Source organism: Siphateles boraxobius, unplaced genomic scaffold, assembly GCF_051911475.1.
Source record: "Siphateles boraxobius isolate OS27281-9 unplaced genomic scaffold, OSU_SipBor_1 41, whole genome shotgun sequence".
NCBI lineage: Eukaryota > Metazoa > Chordata > Actinopteri > Cypriniformes > Leuciscidae > Siphateles > Siphateles boraxobius.
The window spans coordinates 34,843,157-34,862,258 of NW_027509042.1; the positions used below are offsets into that span (position 1 = coordinate 34,843,157).

The 19,102-nt window shown below is 41.9% G+C and overlaps 1 protein-coding gene across 17 annotated transcripts in view; it reads left to right on the forward strand.

The window, feature by feature from the left end:
• Positions 1-19,102, forward strand: part of lrrfip1b (leucine rich repeat (in FLII) interacting protein 1b) — a 70,175-nt gene that overhangs the window by 30,584 nt on the left and 20,489 nt on the right. For 6 of the 17 annotated variants that reach the window (XM_077199214.1, XM_077199216.1, XM_077199221.1 and 3 more), the window contains exons 2-7: positions 10,364-10,450; positions 12,145-12,162; positions 12,840-12,887; positions 13,390-13,434; positions 14,256-14,306; positions 15,479-15,544. In XM_077199214.1, the coding sequence (XP_077055329.1) occupies positions 10,364-10,450; positions 12,145-12,162; positions 12,840-12,887; positions 13,390-13,434; positions 14,256-14,306; positions 15,479-15,544 (315 nt within the window). The remainder of the gene's footprint in view (positions 1-10,363; positions 10,451-12,144; positions 12,163-12,839; positions 12,888-13,389; positions 13,435-14,255; positions 14,307-15,478; positions 15,545-19,102) is intronic. The other 11 variants (XM_077199217.1, XM_077199229.1, XM_077199224.1 and 8 more) reach the window with 6 other exon arrangements.

The following is a 19,102-nucleotide window of genomic DNA, read 5'->3' on the forward strand; positions in this document are numbered from 1 at the left end:
ACAATCCTGAAATAATGATTACCTTCAGGGTTTTTCCTGAATAGACAATTATGAGGCGGCCACCTCCGTCAAATTTCGTGCCGCCTCCGCCTCTCGACAAAATTCGGACAGACAGTCACGTGCTCATATACACTTTTTCCACCGTGACAGTTCTGTCGCGATTCCCGCTTGTGTCCAGGGGCGGATTGACCATCGGGAATACCGGGAACAAACCCGAACGGCCGGTCCATTTCAGGCCGAAGACCGGCCGGTGGTCAAAGAGTTTGTTTTTTTTTTTTTAATGATACGCGACCGGCCTAACCGGCCACTCAGCTGCAGCGGAACACTGTGTGTCTGTGTGTGTTTCAGACCGGGCTAAGCCAATACTTTCAATCTGAGGGGGGATACGAGCGGCCCCTACCCACTTGGACTGATCCTCTTTTTTCCTGACATTCGATTGGCTCAAACTAGGCGCCGATCAAAGGAGTTTACTTTTGGTCATGTTTGGCGGGTTTGTGTGAATGCAACACAGACAGACGGTAAAAATTGTGAAAATTAGGAAAGAAGAGAAAGAAATGGGTGGGGCCGAAAAAATAAGAATTAGAAAGAAAAAAATGTTGGCACAAGAGGCAGTTAAATGCTGCAGTCATATTGATGAGTAGGGAGTGAAGGATGAGGAGGAGGAGGAGGAGGAGAAGGGGGAGGAAGGAAAGCAGCAAGAGAAAGAAGAGCAGGAGGATGAGGAGAATGGAACCAGTACAAAAACAGTGACAGGTACAGGGGCAGTGTTCAGGGCTGGGTTGCCAATCATATTAGGCATATCAATCAATCAATCAAAGCTTGATTAAGGACACACAAACACACACAAAATAGAAAAATACAGAACAATATTACATATTTACAAGATAAAATGCCAATAGTTTCACATACTAGATAATAACCTGACTGAAGCACAGATTTAATTAGAAAAAGTATTATTCTTAGTCATATTTATTACTGATATTCTTCTCATGTTCTTCTCATCTGTACAATCAGTAAGCAGAGGCAGCGTCCAGCACAGGGGAAGCTGAGCCAGGGAGAATTGAAAGTGAAGACACACACAAATCTCTATTGTATGGGACTGCAGTATTTGAGTGGGTATTTGTTAGTTTTTGTAACTATTTATCACTTCGACTGACTGTACACATCACATGCTGGTAGTTAGCAGTATACTGTGACTTGTGTGTTCGAGATTAGGTTTTGCTGACCTGATTGTGTTTAGTGCACCACTTGCTTAGTCAGGTGTCATCCTAAAATTTCTTGAATGTCCATAGTGTAATCTGATTCTCTTTATACAATAAAAACACAATTAAAATAAAAAAAACCTGCAAAATACTTCTGCTCATGCGCCAAGGTCACTCGCATAAAAGGCATATAAACCCGAGGGAGGGGTACTAGCAGACCAATCACAGTGCTTGTGTCCGCGTAGAATTGACGCGTTGTTACATTTTTGTAGAGGTGCACGTAAAGTCCCGGGCTTAATTTCAGTCCCAGTACGTCCCTGCTTGTGTCCACTCTCTAACCGTGTAGTTTGCCGATGGTGCTGCACGGATCATAATCCGCGGGTTGAGCGGCCCGAGTAATAAAAACATTCCATTCAATCGAGGATGGATGACCGCTAAATGAGTGTAATAAAGACACGGAACTCCAATCATGTTGCCTAATGTACGGACGGTTGCGCTGTTGAGTCTCGCGCAGTTATTTATAACATTAATTATAGTTAAGAAACAATATATAGGCTACACACGACCAGAGTGCTGTTTTCCTGAATGCCATCACGATTGAAACCGAGATATTAATTTCATAACAGTTCAATAAACAAATAGTTAAAATTAAGTTACTTACATTTTTAGACTGTTTTTGTTCTGTTTTAGCAGCGAAAATAGTTCCAAACAACAGAACCATATCGCGTCTCAAAGCAACACTCATCCATGATTCATTACTGAATCATTCAGCGTTTTGAACTAACAGTTAATCGCTTGAGTCAAAGATTCAATTGCCCATTATTAAACTGCCTCATTCTGAATCAATCAGCCGTTTGAACGAATCGTTTACATTAATGACTCAATGACTCGCTCATTAAGACGGCCGCCGGTCGCCTCCTGCTGGCGGTTTAGTTTCAAAGTATCATTCTTTTCTACATTCCTTATTTGTATATTCAAAAAATATTCAAAACAATCTCATAATCTCATTTAATACAGTTATAATTTTTCAATGTAAATTATTTAATTTGATTGGTAACAGCCTGTCTTATTATTTTAATTGAATGTATTGATAAAATGTAAGAATTTGAAATGAAATTTAGAGCATACATTAAATAAAATTAGGGGGAAAATGCCCTTTATAAAGGTACAAAAAATTGTTCTGATAAGAGTGTTTTCAAAAATGAAACATTGACAATAAGTTTAAAGGGAGTAAAGCCTCTGTTTAGGCTATAAAGAAAATGTAATTTTGCCAAAAGAAGAACTTTTAATTTAAATAAATGTTAATTGTGTGGTATGTTACCATATTATCATGCTTAATTGAATAATTGTAATGTGATGATCAGATGCAGATATCTAAATCAAAGAATATGGGTGGTTGGCGGGTGGATTATTATTTATGGATTATACAGTTTGAACAAGAATGTTTTAATGTAGACATATAGAATCATCATACTGGTGTGATTGTATGCATCAAAGTTTTAATTCAAGACTAAGGCAAAATATCGAGATATATATCGCGTATCGTGACATGGCCTAAAAATATCGCGGTATTTATAAAAGGCCATATCGCCCAGCCCTAGTACATTGTAACTTTTTTTCCTGGTGAAAGCTAAGAAAATATACATGTGCAATTATACAGTTTATATTTTATCAGTTTTCCATTGTTATGTCAATGATAGTCTGTAGTGTGAGAGTTGCTCTGCTGAGCAGTGTGAACTCCAGCTCCCTGCATGCTGTTGACAGGCCAGTGGACGTGGTTGGCAGAATCTAGGCCAGAGACTTGTCTGAAGCCCCTTATTCAATGAGTTGTGACTTGTTCAGACAAAAGAAACAGAGCTGCTTTCTAACAGTCTGTTTATGTCACCTCGGCAAGCTTGTTATGCTGTCCACTTTCAGAGTTTTAGCCAGACTTCATACAGTGCATTAGGCTATGCTGTCTGGATATATTGCATGCACAACAAAACACTTGCTCTTCCGGAGCTTATAAAATAAAAAATGTATTTTATGCTACTATAATAAACAATTTGGGGTAAAACAAAATAGTAGCACAATGGAATTTACTAATTTCATTCAACAGAGATAGGCTGTTTACACACAAAGGTTTGATTACCTTGTTTGAACTTCCCCTTGCCACCACTGATCTCTATACACATTGTAATTTACACATTATACAGTATATTATGCAGTGCTGGGTAGTAACTGATTACAGGTAATCTGGATTACATAATCAGATAAAAAAAATTAAGTAATTGTAATTAGATTAAATTACATTTTAAAATACTTGTAATCAGACTACAGTTAATTTTGTACTGATTACATGATTACTTGTTATTCTCACATTACTTGTTATTCTCAAAATGAAAGTAAATTATTCACAATTCATTGATTCCACTTCTTTGTGAAAATTCTCTTTTCTATAAAATTTTCTGCTCACACTCACACCCCAAACTGCCTTATCTAGTTACTTATTAAAAACGTACGTTTTCAAAAATGAAAGCAACAACTTAAAAATTTGCGAAATTTCATTTTTGCGAATATGGTTGTGTGTGTTTGGGAACCAAGGGGCGGGGTTTTTACATAAAACCCTGCCCCACCATGGTACCGCCCAGCAACATTAGCACCCCCCCCCCCCCCCCCCCCCGAATAAAATATGCTCCCGTGGCTATGCATGTATAAAATATTAACCAGACAATTAATATCGACAGAAAAAAAACACACACAAAAAAACACTTGGCTGAATAACTTTATTAAACTGAATGCTAATAAAGATGGTAAAAGAAACTATAAAGTTAATTTGAATGAAATGTTGTTTTAATTACAGTCTAACTCTGACAGTAGTATGTAATGTTTCATATTTAATAATATTTTAGTGTAAAATTTGTGAAATTAACTTTTTACTTATGATGCACCATGTTCAGCTATGTCTCATTATCTTGTTAAACTCTGCCTAAATAAGCCCTGTATTTTCACTTTGTGAACGTTGCATACTTTTCCTGATAGCACACGTGCATCACGTCTATTTGATGTGTGTGTTTACATCTGGAAGATGTATTTTTTAGAGTGTTTGCTCATCTGCAATACGTCTATAGGATGTCTCCCGTCAGATGTCAAATAGATGTTTAGAAAATGTCTTTAAGATGATGATTTAGAATAATGTAAAACTGACATCTTAAAGACGTCTAGTAAACAGCAGATGCTTTCCAGATGAAGTGATCTTCAACAGACATCTTGCAGTTGTACGTGTGCCGTCTGGGTTGTGAAATCTTGTCGGCGTCATACTGCATTTCTGTGCGCTCTCTTCCTGATGTCTTGTGTCATGGTTTTTGGTAAATGGACTGCATTTATATAGCGCTTTAACAGACCCAATGGCCACCAAAGCGCTTTATATATTGCCTCACATTCACCCATTCACGCACTCATTCACACACCGACGGCGGTGTCAGCAATGCAAGGCGCCATCCAGCTCGTCGGGAGCAGCCGGGGTTAGGTGTCTTGCTCATGGACACCTCGACACTTGGTCAGGTGGAACCGGGGATCGAACCACCAACCTTTCAGTTTGTAGACAATCTACATGAACCACTTAGCCACTGCCGCCCTTTTTAAGCTTCTCCTGTTTGCCTGTGTTTTTCTGCCCTGTTGTCTTTTTGGATTATCTGCCCTGTGTTTTGACCTAGTGATGGGAGAAACAAAGTTTTTCAAAGCTTTGAATCAATTGAACCAATTGTTTGGAAAATGATTCACTGTTTCGGAGTGTTCGAAACACCACATGGTGACGCCTGCTTTTCAGAACAATGGAAATGCAACAAAACTCAGGCCAAATATGCATAAAAACATCTTTAACAACTCATCGCAAATGTTTTATTTAAAGTAAAATCTATCAAATGCAATTAACTTATATCAACTGTCTGTATGACATGCATTTTTTTAATTGATTTTCAGTGCTTTTTTTTGTTTGTTCTATTGATGGCTGAGCTATACAGGCCAATAACTATTATTATTATAATTACTATTAACTACTACCATTCCTTTTAATTTAAAACTGGTCAGAGATCGGTGAATCCGCATGATCACACATTGATGTCCACCGTCCACCCCAAAACATTGAAATGTCTAAATGTTTCGAAACAGTTATGGCGTTACGAAGCCCCGTCTACTGAAATCACGTTTCTTTGGCAGTTTGATACTCGATCCGAACCACAGATTCAAAACAAAAGATCCGTAAAGGTTTCGAAGCTTCATGAAGCACTGTTTCGAAATCACCCATTACTATTTTGACATACTGCCTGTTTTATGGATTGTGGATTGCCCTAATAAAAGTTTTTTGACCAGTGTTTCAGAGCAGTTCGTGACAACGATATATGTCAAATCTTTATTTTTTTTTCAAGTTTTAAAGGCAGATTTTTGCTCCTAAGTGAAAATCTGAATGTAAATTGTGGGTTTTAAACTACTCTTTATTGTCAAAACGTGACAAATTGAAGCGGATTTGTGTCGCCTGACTTAGATGATGTGCATCTTCAGCACAGTTTGCACTGCAAGCTGCAATATTAATAATATTACATGTTTTGTCTCTTAGAAATGCACATTGAACTGTAGCTTGAGTTGACAGTAGTAGTAGTTTGAGTTAGGATGCAGATGTAAATTTATGTTCATTAACAGAAACTGTTAACATTAACAAAAACAGTAAAGAAAAATTGCTTTAACAAAAACAATTAAGTATCTGTAAAAATTTTAACTGTAAATTGTTATATGGTATTTGACCCTTGCCTGGACTGGATTACGTTTCACGGATTACCCAATAAATATCTCACTGCACTTGGAACTACTGTGTCTCTGGTGTGTGTCGTGACAGAAGGAGTCCGTCCTTAGAGATCCAGCGGTATGTTTTGCAACATCTCTTCCCCAGCCACCGAGCGGGAGAGAAGGGAGTCGTTTAAGGGGACCCTGGTGGTAAAGTTCCGTGGGACCCGTGGAGGTCGCCGCAGAGGAGGTGAAAGGGAGATGTATCACGTCCCGTCTCCACAGTCAGAGACTGTTCACGTCACGTCTGCCCAGCGAGAGACTGTTCACGTCCCGTCTGCCCAGTCAGAGACTGTTCACGTCCCGTCTGCCCAGTCAGAGACTGTTCACGTCGCGTCTGCCCAGCGAGAGACTGTTCACGTCGCGTCTGCCCAGCGAGTGACTGTTCACGTCACGTCTGCCCAGCGAGAGACTGTTCACGTCACGTCTGCCCAGCGAGAGACTGTCCACGTCACGTCTGCCCAGCGAGAGACTGTTCACGTTCCGTCCGCCTTCCTGGACCTGGACTATCTGGAGCGTCTGGCTCTGATCCTGGACATGCCTGTGTCTGCTGTTCCAGAGCCGGAACCAGTGTCTGCTGTTCCAGGGCCGGAGCCGGAGGCAGAGCCAATGGCCGTTCCAGAGCCGGAGGCAGAGCCAGTGCCCGTTCCAGAGCCGGAGGCAGAACCATTGCCGGTTCCAGAGCCGGAGGCAGAGCCATTGCTGGTTCCAGAGCCGGAGGCAGAGCCAGTGCCTGTTCCAGAGCCTGTGTCTGCTGTACCTAAGCCGGAGCCAGCGCCTGTTCCTGAACCAGTGTTTGTTTCTGTGTTTGTGTCTGCTCTTGTGGCTGTTACAGTTTTGGTGTCTGTTCCTGAGCTAATGCCTGTTCCAGAGCCGGAGCCAGTGACTGCTGTTCCAGAGTCGGTGTCTGCTGTTCCTGAGCCGGAGCCAGTGCCAGTGTGTGTTCCAGAGCTGGAGCCAGTGGCTGTTCTAGAGCCGGAGCCGGTGCCGTCTGTTCCAGAGCCGGTGTCTGCTGTTCCAGAGCCGGTGTCTGCTGTTCCAGAGCCGGTGTCTGCTGTTCCAGAGCCGGTGTCTGCTGTTCCAGAGCCGGTGTCTGCTGTTCCAGAGCCGGTGTCTGCTGTTCCAGAGCCGGTGTCTGCTATTCCTGAGCCAGTGCCAGTGTCTGTTCCAGAGCCTCTGCCATGGTCGTCCGATTGGTCTTCATCGCCCTGGCCGCCCGAAGGGTCTTCTCCGCCCTGGCCGCCCGAAGGGTCTTCTCCGCCCTGGCCGCCCGAAGGGTCTTCACCGCCCTGGCCGCCCGAAGGGTCTTCACCGCCCTGGCCGCCTGAAGGGTCTTCACTGCCCTGGCCGCCCGAGGGGTCTTCACCGCCCTGGCCGCCCGAGGGGTCTTCACCGCCCTGGCCGCCCGAGGGGTCTTCACCGCCCTGGCCGCCCGAGGGACTCTGTGATTCGCCCTGGCCGCCCGATGGACTCTGTGTTTTGCCCTGGTCCCCGGTTAAGCCCTCACCCCTTGTTCCTGTCTCCCTTCACGGACCTGGCCCACCATCCCTCCCCCTGATCCTCCACCGTTCCACCGCCCTCCTGAACTCTTGGGTCATGTTTTAGTGTTGTCGTGGAGCGTCTGGTAGCCGCTCCATAGAGGGGGGGGTTATGTCACAGTGTCTGATTGTGTTCCCTTGTTTATCACTAAAGTGCCTCGTTTTCACGGTGTCCTTCACATTTGACTTCAATTCCCAGCATTCTGTCTGTCACTGTCACTCATCAGTTCATTGCACTCAGCTGTTCCCCGTAATCATTGTTCCCAGCTGTTCTGTGTTAGTCTTGTTAGATATGTGTATATATTCCCTGTCTGTGTTAGTATGTGTACGGAGTCGTTGTTAATGTTTCACACTTCTTGGTTTGTTCCTGCCTGTTCCTTGTGTTCGTTGTTTGGATTGTTTGTATGGTATTTGACCCTTGCCTGGACTGGATAATAAATATCAATAAATATCTCACTGCACTTGGAACTACTGTCTCTCTGGTGTGTGTCGTGACACCTCACTACCATGGTAAAATGTAACTATATGGTTTCTATGGTATTTGGATGAAAAACAGTAGCATAAATACATTTAGTATAAATGCACTCATGTTAAAGCTTAATCACAAATAATACTGTAATTATATTCCATTACTCATTTAAAGGAGTGGTATAATGCTCCTTTTTACAATATGTAAAATAAGTCTCTGTTGTCCCTAGAGTGTGTATGTGAACTTTTAGCTCAAAATATCCCACAGATAATTGTTTACGACATGTTAAAATTGTCCCTTTTTGAGGGTCAGTAAAAACGCGTTGTTTCGTGTGTGTCCCTTTAAATGCAAATGAGCTGCTCCCGTTTCCTCTTTCGTTGGTCCTCCGACAAAGATTTCCTAGCTTTCTGCTTCTTTTTCACAGGCTCAGCCATAACTCTATCTATCGTTGCCCTTTGCTTATAGCTAGCCGGTGCTTGAATGGGGGCGTGTACGTGTGCAGTGCCGTCAAGCAATTCGTTACATCGCGAGACCTGATATCACGCGATACTTCCTGACGGCGAGGCCGGCGGCCCGCAGGCCCAAAGTTGCAAGTGAGTTTTTTTACGCTCTCAGGCACCAGGGCGGTGCGAAACCACCACCATTCAAGCCGAAATAAGTAATATAACCATTCCACTGACTCCGAAGCTGTTCAGTTAAGGTAAAAAAGTTGCCTGGTGTCCCTTTAAGAAGAAGTTACAACATGTAGAATGCAACAGGACGTTTCTGAATGGTTATGATGAATTTATGTTTCTGATGTGGAGTTAACTATCTTCAAGTCATTGATTAGCATATTCTGTTATTATAATTTATAAAATCGCTCTTGTGGGAACTGTTGTAAGATGCCTACAGTGTGACATTCTATTGCATTTGTGTTACGTACTGTATTGCATGTGAAAAGACGGATGCAACATCTTGAGGAGACTCACAAATGTACTCTACTACAACAACTTTTCCTCTTCTCAACATGGACTGTGTTCCCGGGGGCTGGGTTTATGTAAATTTTAGGGTTAATGATGTCACTAACCCGGGAGGAATGTCGTGTAGTCCCTACCAGCCGTTTGTTGTAGTCCTTAAAAAACAATTTCTTTAAAAGCAAATATTTTCCTTTGCTTTGAACTCTGAGTGTTATAACTTTGCAGATGTCGTTTATGCTCAAACAGCAACATTACACACTAACTAAAGTTTGATAAGTGAAATCATAATCAACCACCACTTTAATACATTTAATGCATGTCTACATTAATAATATAATAAAATTCGATTTGAATATCCCACATTTTTGCCACAATATCATGGTGCAATTAGTGTTACTTAAGTAATCCATGGTAAATGATAGCACTGTTGAATGAAAAGCGTTGTGTCTGTATCGTTACGCACATTGTTTCTCCTGTTTGTCAGTTCTGTTTCATCTGGCTTTAGTTTAAACCACTGAGACATTTGAAGTGTGAGGACCAAAAAATGCTATTTGTATGGTGACAGATAGTAAGCATTTACAATAATTTACATCAGTTGGGTTGTTGAGCAGCTTTTCTTTCTCAGTTATGCTTTGGGTTTCACTTGTTGACCGGAAATGGCAGCTTGGAGGCAGTGAGTGAGCTATTCCTTCCTGGCACAGTTTGTGTGTGTCCTTTACTGGTAACTTTAGTTCACAATCTGTGTTTGTGTTTACAATATCACAATCTATGTTTGTGTTTACAGCTTACAATATTACAATCTATTAATGATTCTTTTTAGGGTTATCTAACAGTCGATTATATTTTTCCTTGACCTTCATGTTGATTTTGTTGTTATGTTTCAAACATTTTCTTTATAGGTAGAACAGTCATTTCTAATGGTTCTTAATCTTAGTTATGGTGCTACTGATTGATACTCATTTTTATGGGACTTCCACCCCCTCAGGTCAATGATGAGATTAAAACTATAATGGGTTAATCACTGAAAGTCTGTGAATAACTTAATTAGATTACATTCCAAGAACTCTCAACTTGAATTTTCACATTTGCTCTGCATAGAACTCAAGCAGAAAAGGGTTTTCTCTGTCATACAAATTTCCTTTCTCACTCACACTGGTAAATAGTCTTGACTTTCATTTGTATTGAATAAAAAAAACTGCTTTATGTGATTAGTTTTTTATCTATTGGGCAGTTCTGACTCTCTCTCTCTCTCTCTCTCTCTCTCTCTCTCTCTCTCTCTCTCTCTCTCTCTCTCTCTCTCTCTCTCTCTCTCTCTCTCTCTCTCTCTCTCTCTCTCTCTCTCTCTCTGTTTCTCTGTGTTTCTCTGTGTTTTTCTACCAGGCGGAGGCAAGACTAGCAGCTAAACGGGCAGCCCGGGCAGAGGCCCGAGAAATCCGTATGAAGGAATTGGAGAGGCAACAGAAAGAGGTCAGGAGATAATCTGTTTGGCAGACTGTTACAGTTCTAGTTTCTTCTTAGGCTATAACAAATAGCCTGTGTTGTATGGTTCTACATAGAATTTCACACTACCTTTATTTAAGCAGATCCATACAAGCAAAAGTACAATTGCTAAATTCTAATTTCTAAATTCTAAATTAATAAATATCTTGTATCATTAAATAATACTAAATAATTGTTGCAGAATAATATTCAATAATTGTGACTAATGCCTGCAACCTTGTTGATATTCAGAAAAGCCATAGCAGAATCAACTCTTTCATGTCTCATTCAGCACACAGTTGCATCATATAGTAATTGTTTAGTGTATGAATCAGTGCTTTTGAACGAGTCAGCTTAGAGAATGATTTATTCATTCACTCGTAATAAGATTATAATGTAACCTGCAGATATTGGTTTAAAAATTCCCACCACTGATACACAAACTGAAATGAAAAAAAAAGTGGAGTGAAATGGTTCTCCAGGACAAAAGATGTGTGAATTCTCTTTAATTCCCATAAGCCACCTAAGCATTAAAGCAGAAACACAGTTATTCATGATTTAAACATCATAAAGTTGTGACGCAGAGATTTTTTTAATAAATATTCCTTTTTCTTTCATAAAGATTTTGCTTAGCATATAGAAAAAAGGGGGATGCATGGACCCTAGTGTGTGTGTGTGTGTGTGTGTGTGTGTGTGTGTGTGTGTGTGTGTGTGTGTGTGTGTGTGTGTGTGCTGGTGTTAACCTTTGCTAGTCTGTGTTAGTAAACTGAAGATGTGATATGTACTGTATGTAGTGCCGAGTACGGCTTATGAGGTGAGTGGGGGAATGTTATTACTTTTCCCATTATATATCATTTTTTTAGTAAATTTATTGCCATGTGACTTTTTTGGTGTTTTAAGAGTATCATATTTCAGAATAGCATCTTTGATAATTTTTAGCATAAAAGAGTAAATATTTGGGGTTGTCGTTTAGAGTGTTCTCTGCTATTGTGTGTGTTTAAATATACTGTATATTGGACCGATAATACATCACCGTTCAAAAGGTTGGGGTCAATAAAGTTTTTTAATTAAAGAAAGTCTCTTATGCTTACCACGACTGCATTTATTTAATGAAAAATACAATGAAACAGTAACATTTCCTGATTCAGTACTATATCCTGAAACAGAAAATATTATTACAATTTAAAAGAATCAGCATGTTTTTATAACTAATATAATTCAAAATGTAATTTATTCCTGTGATGGCAAAACTGAATTTTCAGCAGTGTCTTCAGTGTCACATGATCCTTCAGAAAACATTTTAATATACTGATAACTGAAATAGTTCTTATTATTATTATTAATTGTATTATTATTATTATTATTAATGCTGAAAACTGTTGACTGAGAACATTCACTGCACCATCTGATCAATTGCTAAATTTAAATGTGATCTCCCAGGATATTGTTAATTTGTTTGCATTTTGAATCAGCATCATTTTTAGAAGGCTTTTGAGAATATTTTGGGTTGTGTAAATTGTGTGCAGGTTATAAAAATGACAGATTTTTTATTCTTTATACTAGCTCTATCCTGATTTATTTACAAATGATCCATATAGTCTCCTTTAAGCTCTTTATATCTTTCTCTTCCTGTCTCACTTTCTTTCTTTCTCTTCATCCTGATCTCCCTGCTGTTTAATTAGATATATCAAGCGCAAAAGGTAAGATCGATCCCTCTTTAATGTCTTTCTAACAGTCCTCATATGTGACCCTGGATCACAAAACCAGTCACAAGTATATTTGTATATTTGTGGCGAAAGCAAACAATACATTGGATGGGTCAAAATTATCGATTTTTCTTTTATGCCAAAAATTATAAGGATATTAAGTAAAGATCATGTTCCATGAAGATATTTTGTAAATTTACTACCGTAAATATATAAAACATTTATTTTTGCGAGTGAATGCAGCACAATTGCGAACATAAATGGACAACTTTAAAGGCGATTTTATCAATGTTTATATTTTTTTTGCATCCTCAGATTCCAGATGTTCAAATGGTTGTATCTCGGCCAAATATTGTCCTATCCTAACAAACTATACATCAATGGAAAGCGTATTTATTCAGCTTTCATGTGATGTATAAATCCCAATTTAACAGAATTTACCTATGTGACTGGTTTTGTGGTCCAGGGTCACATATTTGATCATTAGAAATACAAGCTAGTATTTTGCATTGTTTTATGAACATCAGGTTATAAAAATACAGCTAAAGCTTGAGGAAGAAATAAACAAGATCAAACCAAGTTCTCTTGCAAATCTGTTTTTAACATCCTCCTATACTTTCATTATAACCCTTCCTCATTTGATCGTCTTGCTCTCCTCCTCTCTGCACCAGAAATACTATGGGCTGGACAACAAATGGGGCCATATTGAACAGTGGATGGTATGACCTGTTATTATACCACTCTGCTGCATGGAATAGACCACCAAAGATAGAATTCGAATTATAAACTGGTCCCACACATCACAGGTCCCGAATGCAGTTAATCAAACCCTAACTATCACAATGTATCCTTCAGAGAATGAAATGTGATTGGTTGGTGTTGCATGTCTCTTAGGCAGTCTTTGTCTGATCCTCATTTCACAGGCTTTACTGGAGCAGTGGGGGGCAGGAGGCCCATCTGACATGTTAGGGCTTAGTAGAGGTGGTCATAACATACAGCAGGATTATAGGGCGGTCGCGTGACCCACATCTTAAAGCACTCAACCCTCCCCCCACCCCTCCAGACACCCTGTCTGAGCCCTGTAATAAACCGTGATATGACAGACAGCGTAATCTCTAAGTGCATGCTTTGTTGTTCAGTTTTTGCAGTGTTTGATAGTCATGTGACCTTTTGACCTAAAACTTCCTGCTTTCTGTCCTCTTTTCCCGCTCTGCTTTTCAGGAGGACAGTGAGCGGTATTCCCGCCACTCTCGGAGACATACTTCGGTCTGTATCTCTCCCATCTGCTTTTTGTCCAACACGTTTATTACCTTTTTTTTTATATATTTCCTTAGTCCCTTTTTCTTACTTTTTCCCCTTCTTCCTCAGTCTGTCCTCCCCTTCATCACCTACTTCCTATATTTTATTTTTGTTAAATGCCTGTAGTGTGCTATTCATAACAGATGTCAGATGTACTTCACCCAAAAATGAAAATCTCTTTATCACCTTTATGATGTTACAAAACTAAATTTCGTGCTAATTTCCATGCGGTTACAGTGAACCGGGACTGAAGCTTTCAAGCTTCATAAAACTCTAAAACATAATATTTCTTATTTCTGCCACAGTTGCAACTTTTTATCCCACAATTCTGACCTTTCTTCTTGCAATTCCAAGTTTATATATCACAATTCTGACCTTATTTCTCGTAATTCCGAGATTGCAAACTCATTATAAACTCGGAACTGTAAGAAATAAAGTCAGAATATAAACTTGGAATTGCAAGAAATAAAGTAAAAATTGTGAGATATAAACTTGGAATTGTTAGAGAAAAAAGTCAGAATTAGAGTTAAAGTACAAAATGTGTGATAAACTTACAATTGCGAGAAAAAAGATAATTGTTAAAGTTATGAATACTATAACGCCAAAATATGTAGGTACACACAAAATGTTAATTATATATATTTTTTAATAATTCACTGACAAAAAATTTTGTATATGCATTTAATTATTTCCTTTTTTGACCCACATTTGCTATAGAAGCATACAGAAAAGCATGGTTTACCCAAAGTAGTTCTAAACTCCCTGTTTTCTTTGTCTTCCTGTCTCAGATATCAGATGATGAGGAGCGGATGTCTGTTGGCAGTCGGGGGAGTTTGAGGGTTGGTATACCTGTGATTCCTCCTATAAAGCTTTTCATTTGGATGTTACAATAAAAAAAAAGACTGGAGATTTCATACCAGTTTCTTCTGTTTAACACTCAATTTGAAGAGTGGTAGTTTACTTTCTCTTAATTTTAATCTTATGTCACTTAAATAAAAACAGACTTACACTACTGGTCAAAAGTTTGGAATCATTTGAATTAATATTATATAAAATAATATATTTTTTTATGATTATGCTCAACAAGGCTGCATTTCTTTTTTTTCCCTCAAAAATGCAGAAAAAGGTAATATGTTTAGTGTTCAGTATGTTCAGTAATACTGTAAATAATATATATTTTTAAAAAATATTTAAAAAAATATTATTTTAATTCCTGTGGTGGCATAGCTGACTTTTAGGCATCAGTCTTTAGTTATTATTGGTCAATGGTTCTTATTATTATCAATGTTGAAAACAGTTATTGTCTGCTTAATATTTATGTTTAAACCATGATACACTTTTCCATGGTTATTTGATGAATAAAAATGTCAAAAGTACAGCATTTATTTAGAATAGAAAGCTTTTGTAACATTCTGCCTCACTTTGTAATGTGTCCTTGCTGAATAAAAGTATTTCCCAAACTTTTGAATGGTAGTATATCACAGTTTACACAAAAATATTAAGCAGCAAATTATTTTTTTTTAAGTCAAAAAATGACAATAATAAGAAATGTTTCTTGAGCAGCAAATTAGCATATAATAATGATTTCTGAAGGATCACGTGACACTGAAGACTGGAGTAATGATGCTGAAAATTCAGGTTTGCCATCGCAGGAATAAACACTACATAAACACATTTTAAAATATATTAATATAAAACAGTTATTTAAAATTGTTAAACATAACATAATCGCAATTAGCCTTTTCTAAACTTTGGAGCAGTAGTGTAAGCAAACATCAGTGAAAAAGCAAAGAGAAACAATGTTTAAGAGCTGATGGAATTGGTAACAGAATTATGAATTCAGACTCTGTGTGACTGCCGTTTGCACACAGAGTCCTTTCACTTCTTGTTCCTTCTTTCATTCATTCTTCATCACACTTGTGCAACAATCTGTCACCTCAGCTATTTTCATGGGGCTTTTTTTTATTTCTCATTCTCACATTGTTCTTTTGTCCTCCTCTGCTTACCGTAGGGTAACCACACAGATCTCTGCAGCAGCACCAGCAGTCTGCCTTCAGCCAGACTACAAAATGGACGGGTCTGTCCCTCTCACAATCCCTAGCAATCCCTCTTTATTCCTGCCTTTAGAATTAGTTCCCTTCCTCATTGTTTTATCTTACAACCCTTTCTTCATTTTGTCCGCTCGTCTTTCCTCGTTCATCTCACAGGAACGCTTATTCTCAAACAACAGTCGACCATAACTGTTGGTTTCTGAAAAGAAAAAGAAAATCACACTCAAAATATCCAAATTGATAGACAAATAGACGCTGTAATCAAAATTTTTCAACTTTCATTGCAAATAAGGTTTATTGGCAAAATTCACATACTCACAGCTGTTTGCAATGAACAAATCAAACTAAAGTAATTGAAATAGCTCTACACAACAAATGTTTCAAGTGGTTTCCCCAAATTCAACTGAAAAAGCAACTTTTAATGACTTCTGCAGTCTCAAAATTATTCAACTTTTTCATGGCAAGCATCTTTAGTATGTAGTAGAACGTCTCGGTTACGTATGTAACCCTCGTTCCCTGAGTAGGGAACGGAGACGTTACGTCGGATGACGACGAATGGGGTTTCGCTTAGAAAGCCTATCAACTTCGAGTATTACAAAACGAGCCAATGGCAAAGAAATGCCGTGGGTCTGCGGAATTTGCATGACGTAACTCCGCCCCACCTCGTGGGTATAAAAGGAGGACGCCAGCAACAGGCAGATATGTTTCTTCGCTGAGGAGCCAAGACTGAGCTCAGGCGATCCCCGCGGTACAGCGGAAAGTGGCAGGCAGACGTAACGTCTCCGTTCCCTACTCAGGGAACGAGGGTTACATACGTAACCGAGACGTTCCCTTTCGTTGTCACTCCGAGTTACGTCGGATGACGACGAATGGGGTTACCAGTCTAATCACGCCACCTTCTCAGCTGTCTTCCAGTGCCCTGCGTAAATCTGAGATCCCTGTCGTGAGACTGGCACGGACGAAGGACTCCTATTTAGCACAGGAATACCAAGGTACACTGGGGAGCATATCCCAAAGTTTAGGGGAAATATGCAATTACTGCCAACCCAGAGGGGGGGGGGACTTAGAGAATACACATATGACCCGAAGGAGACATATGGAGAACACTGGGGTGTCCAGCCGCAGGTGGAATATTTCAACCCCAGGGGTGGCAAGGTGGCTTGCCAAGGGAAAGACACACGCTCAGAGAGGCTTACAGTGGAAATACACATGTGGGGGTCGCTCAGAGGAGGGACCATGCACACGGGAGGCACCTAGCCGACGCACAGGCAATAGACACTGGCGCCAACGTCAGGAGTGCTGGAGGAACTCAGGGCTTTTTGGGGAAGCTCGCCTGAGGAGAATATCGCACGTATCCAGTCCGTGGAGTGGAATGGCGAGCAAGCGAAGACACCTGAGCGGGTCCAGTACTAGCTGGTTGAAGCGAGTACATGAGAGGACACTGGCTCCACTCGGAGATTGTAGAATCTGGCGAATGTGTTAGGTGTCGCCCAGCCTGCAGCTCTGCAGATGTCTGTTAGCGAGGCGCCATGCGCTAGAGCCCAAGAGGATGCCACACTCCGGGTGGAGTGGGCGGTCATACCAAGGGGGCACGGTCGACCTTGCTGCTGGTATGCCAAGGCAATGGCGTCCACTATCCAGTGGGACAACCTTTGCTTGGAGAGAACCTTTCCCTTCAGCTTCCCACCATAACAGACAAAGAGCTGGTCTGAGGTCCTGAAACACTGCGTCCTGTCTACATAGGCGCGGAGGGCGCGTACTGGACAGAGCAGTGCCAAGGCTGGGTCTGCCTCCTCCGGGGGCAGCGCTTGCAGGTTCACCACCTGGTCCCGGAAGGGAGTGGTAGGAACCTTGGGCACATATCCAGGCCGGGGTCTCAGGATCACGTGAGAGTAAGCCGGCCCAAATTCCAGGCACGCTTCGTCAACGGAGAATGCATGCAAGTCCCCCACCCTCTTGATGGAGGCCAATGCAACCAGGAGCGCTGTCTTCATAGACAGGAACTTAAGCTCCACTGATTGCAAAGGCTCAAAGGGAGCACTCCGCAGGGCAGTTAGAACCACTGAGAGGTCCCAAGAGGGAACGAGAGGAGGACGAGGAGGATTCAGTCTCCTCGCTCCTCTCAGGAACCTGATGATCAGGTCGTGCCTTCCACAGACTTACCTTCGACTGGGTCATGGTGTGCGGCAATGGCGGCAACATAGACTTTCAGGGTGGAGGGAGACAGCCTTCGCTCCAGCCTATCTTGAAGGAAGGAAAGCACGACACTAATCGAACATCTCCGGGGGTCTTCTTGAAGAGAAGAGCACCAGTTGACGAAGAGGTTCCACTTCAACGCGTAGACGTGTCTCGTGGACGACGCTCTAGCGGAAGTGATGGTAGCCGCCACCGTAGGTGGAAGGGTACTCAAACCTGCTTCGTCCCGTCCAGGAGCCACACGTGGAGGTTCCAAAGATCGGGACGAGGGTGCCATAGGGTGCCCCGTCCCTGAGAAAGGAGGTCCTTCCTCAGGGGAATCGGCCAGGGAGGTGCTGTCGCGAGGAGTACTAGTTCGGAGAACCAGGTCCGGGCGGGCCAGTATGGCGCGACCAGAATGACCTGCTCCTCGTCCTCCCTGACCTTGCGCAGGGTCTGCGCAAGAAGGCTCACTGGGGGAAACGCATATTTGCGGCCCCGCGGCCAGCTGTGCGCCAGTGCATCCGTGCCAAGCGTGCCCTCGGTCAGGGAATAGTACAGGGCGCAATGGGTCGAGTCGTGAGAGGCAAACAGATCTATCTGTGCGTCCCCGAACTGGTCCCAAATCAGCTGAACCGACTGGGGATGGAGTCGCCAATCTCCCGGGAGGGGCTGAAGCCGTGAGAGCTCGTCGGCTGCACAGTTCAGGGCTCCGGGGATGTAAATGGCATGAAGCGACCTCAGATGCTTCTGACTCCATATGAGGAGGTGGCGGGCGAGTTGCGACATACGGCGGGAGCGTAGACCACCTTGATGGTTGATGTACGCTACAGTGGCGGTATTGTCTGAACGGACTAGTACGTGTTGGTTCTTGAGCACGGCCCGGAAGCGGCGCAGAGCAAGACGTACGGCCAGCAACTCGAGGCAATTGATGTGCCAGAGGCGGCGGGGTCCTGTCCAGGAGCCCGCGGCAGCACGTCCATTGCACATGGCACCCCAGCCCGTGGAGGAGGCATCTGTCGTTACAACAACATGCCGCGAAGCTCGTTCCAGGGGCACTCCGGCCCGTAGAAAACTGAGGTCCGACCACGGGGTGAAGGTCTGGCGGCAGGACGGAGTAACAGTTACTCGGAAGGTGCCGTGTTGCCATGCCCACCTCGGGACTCGGTCGCGAAGCCAAAGCTGAAGCGGTCTCATATGAAGCAATCCGAGCGGTGTTGCCACGGCTGCAGATGCCATATGCCCCAGGAGCCTCTGAAAGAGTTTCAGTGGAACCGCACTCTTGCCCTTGAACTGTCTCTGGCAAGTCAGCAGTGACTGCGCGCGCTCGCTCGTAAGCTGCGCGGACATGGCGACTGAGTCGATGTCCATACCGAGAAAAGAGATCCTCTGCATGGGGCAAAGTTTGC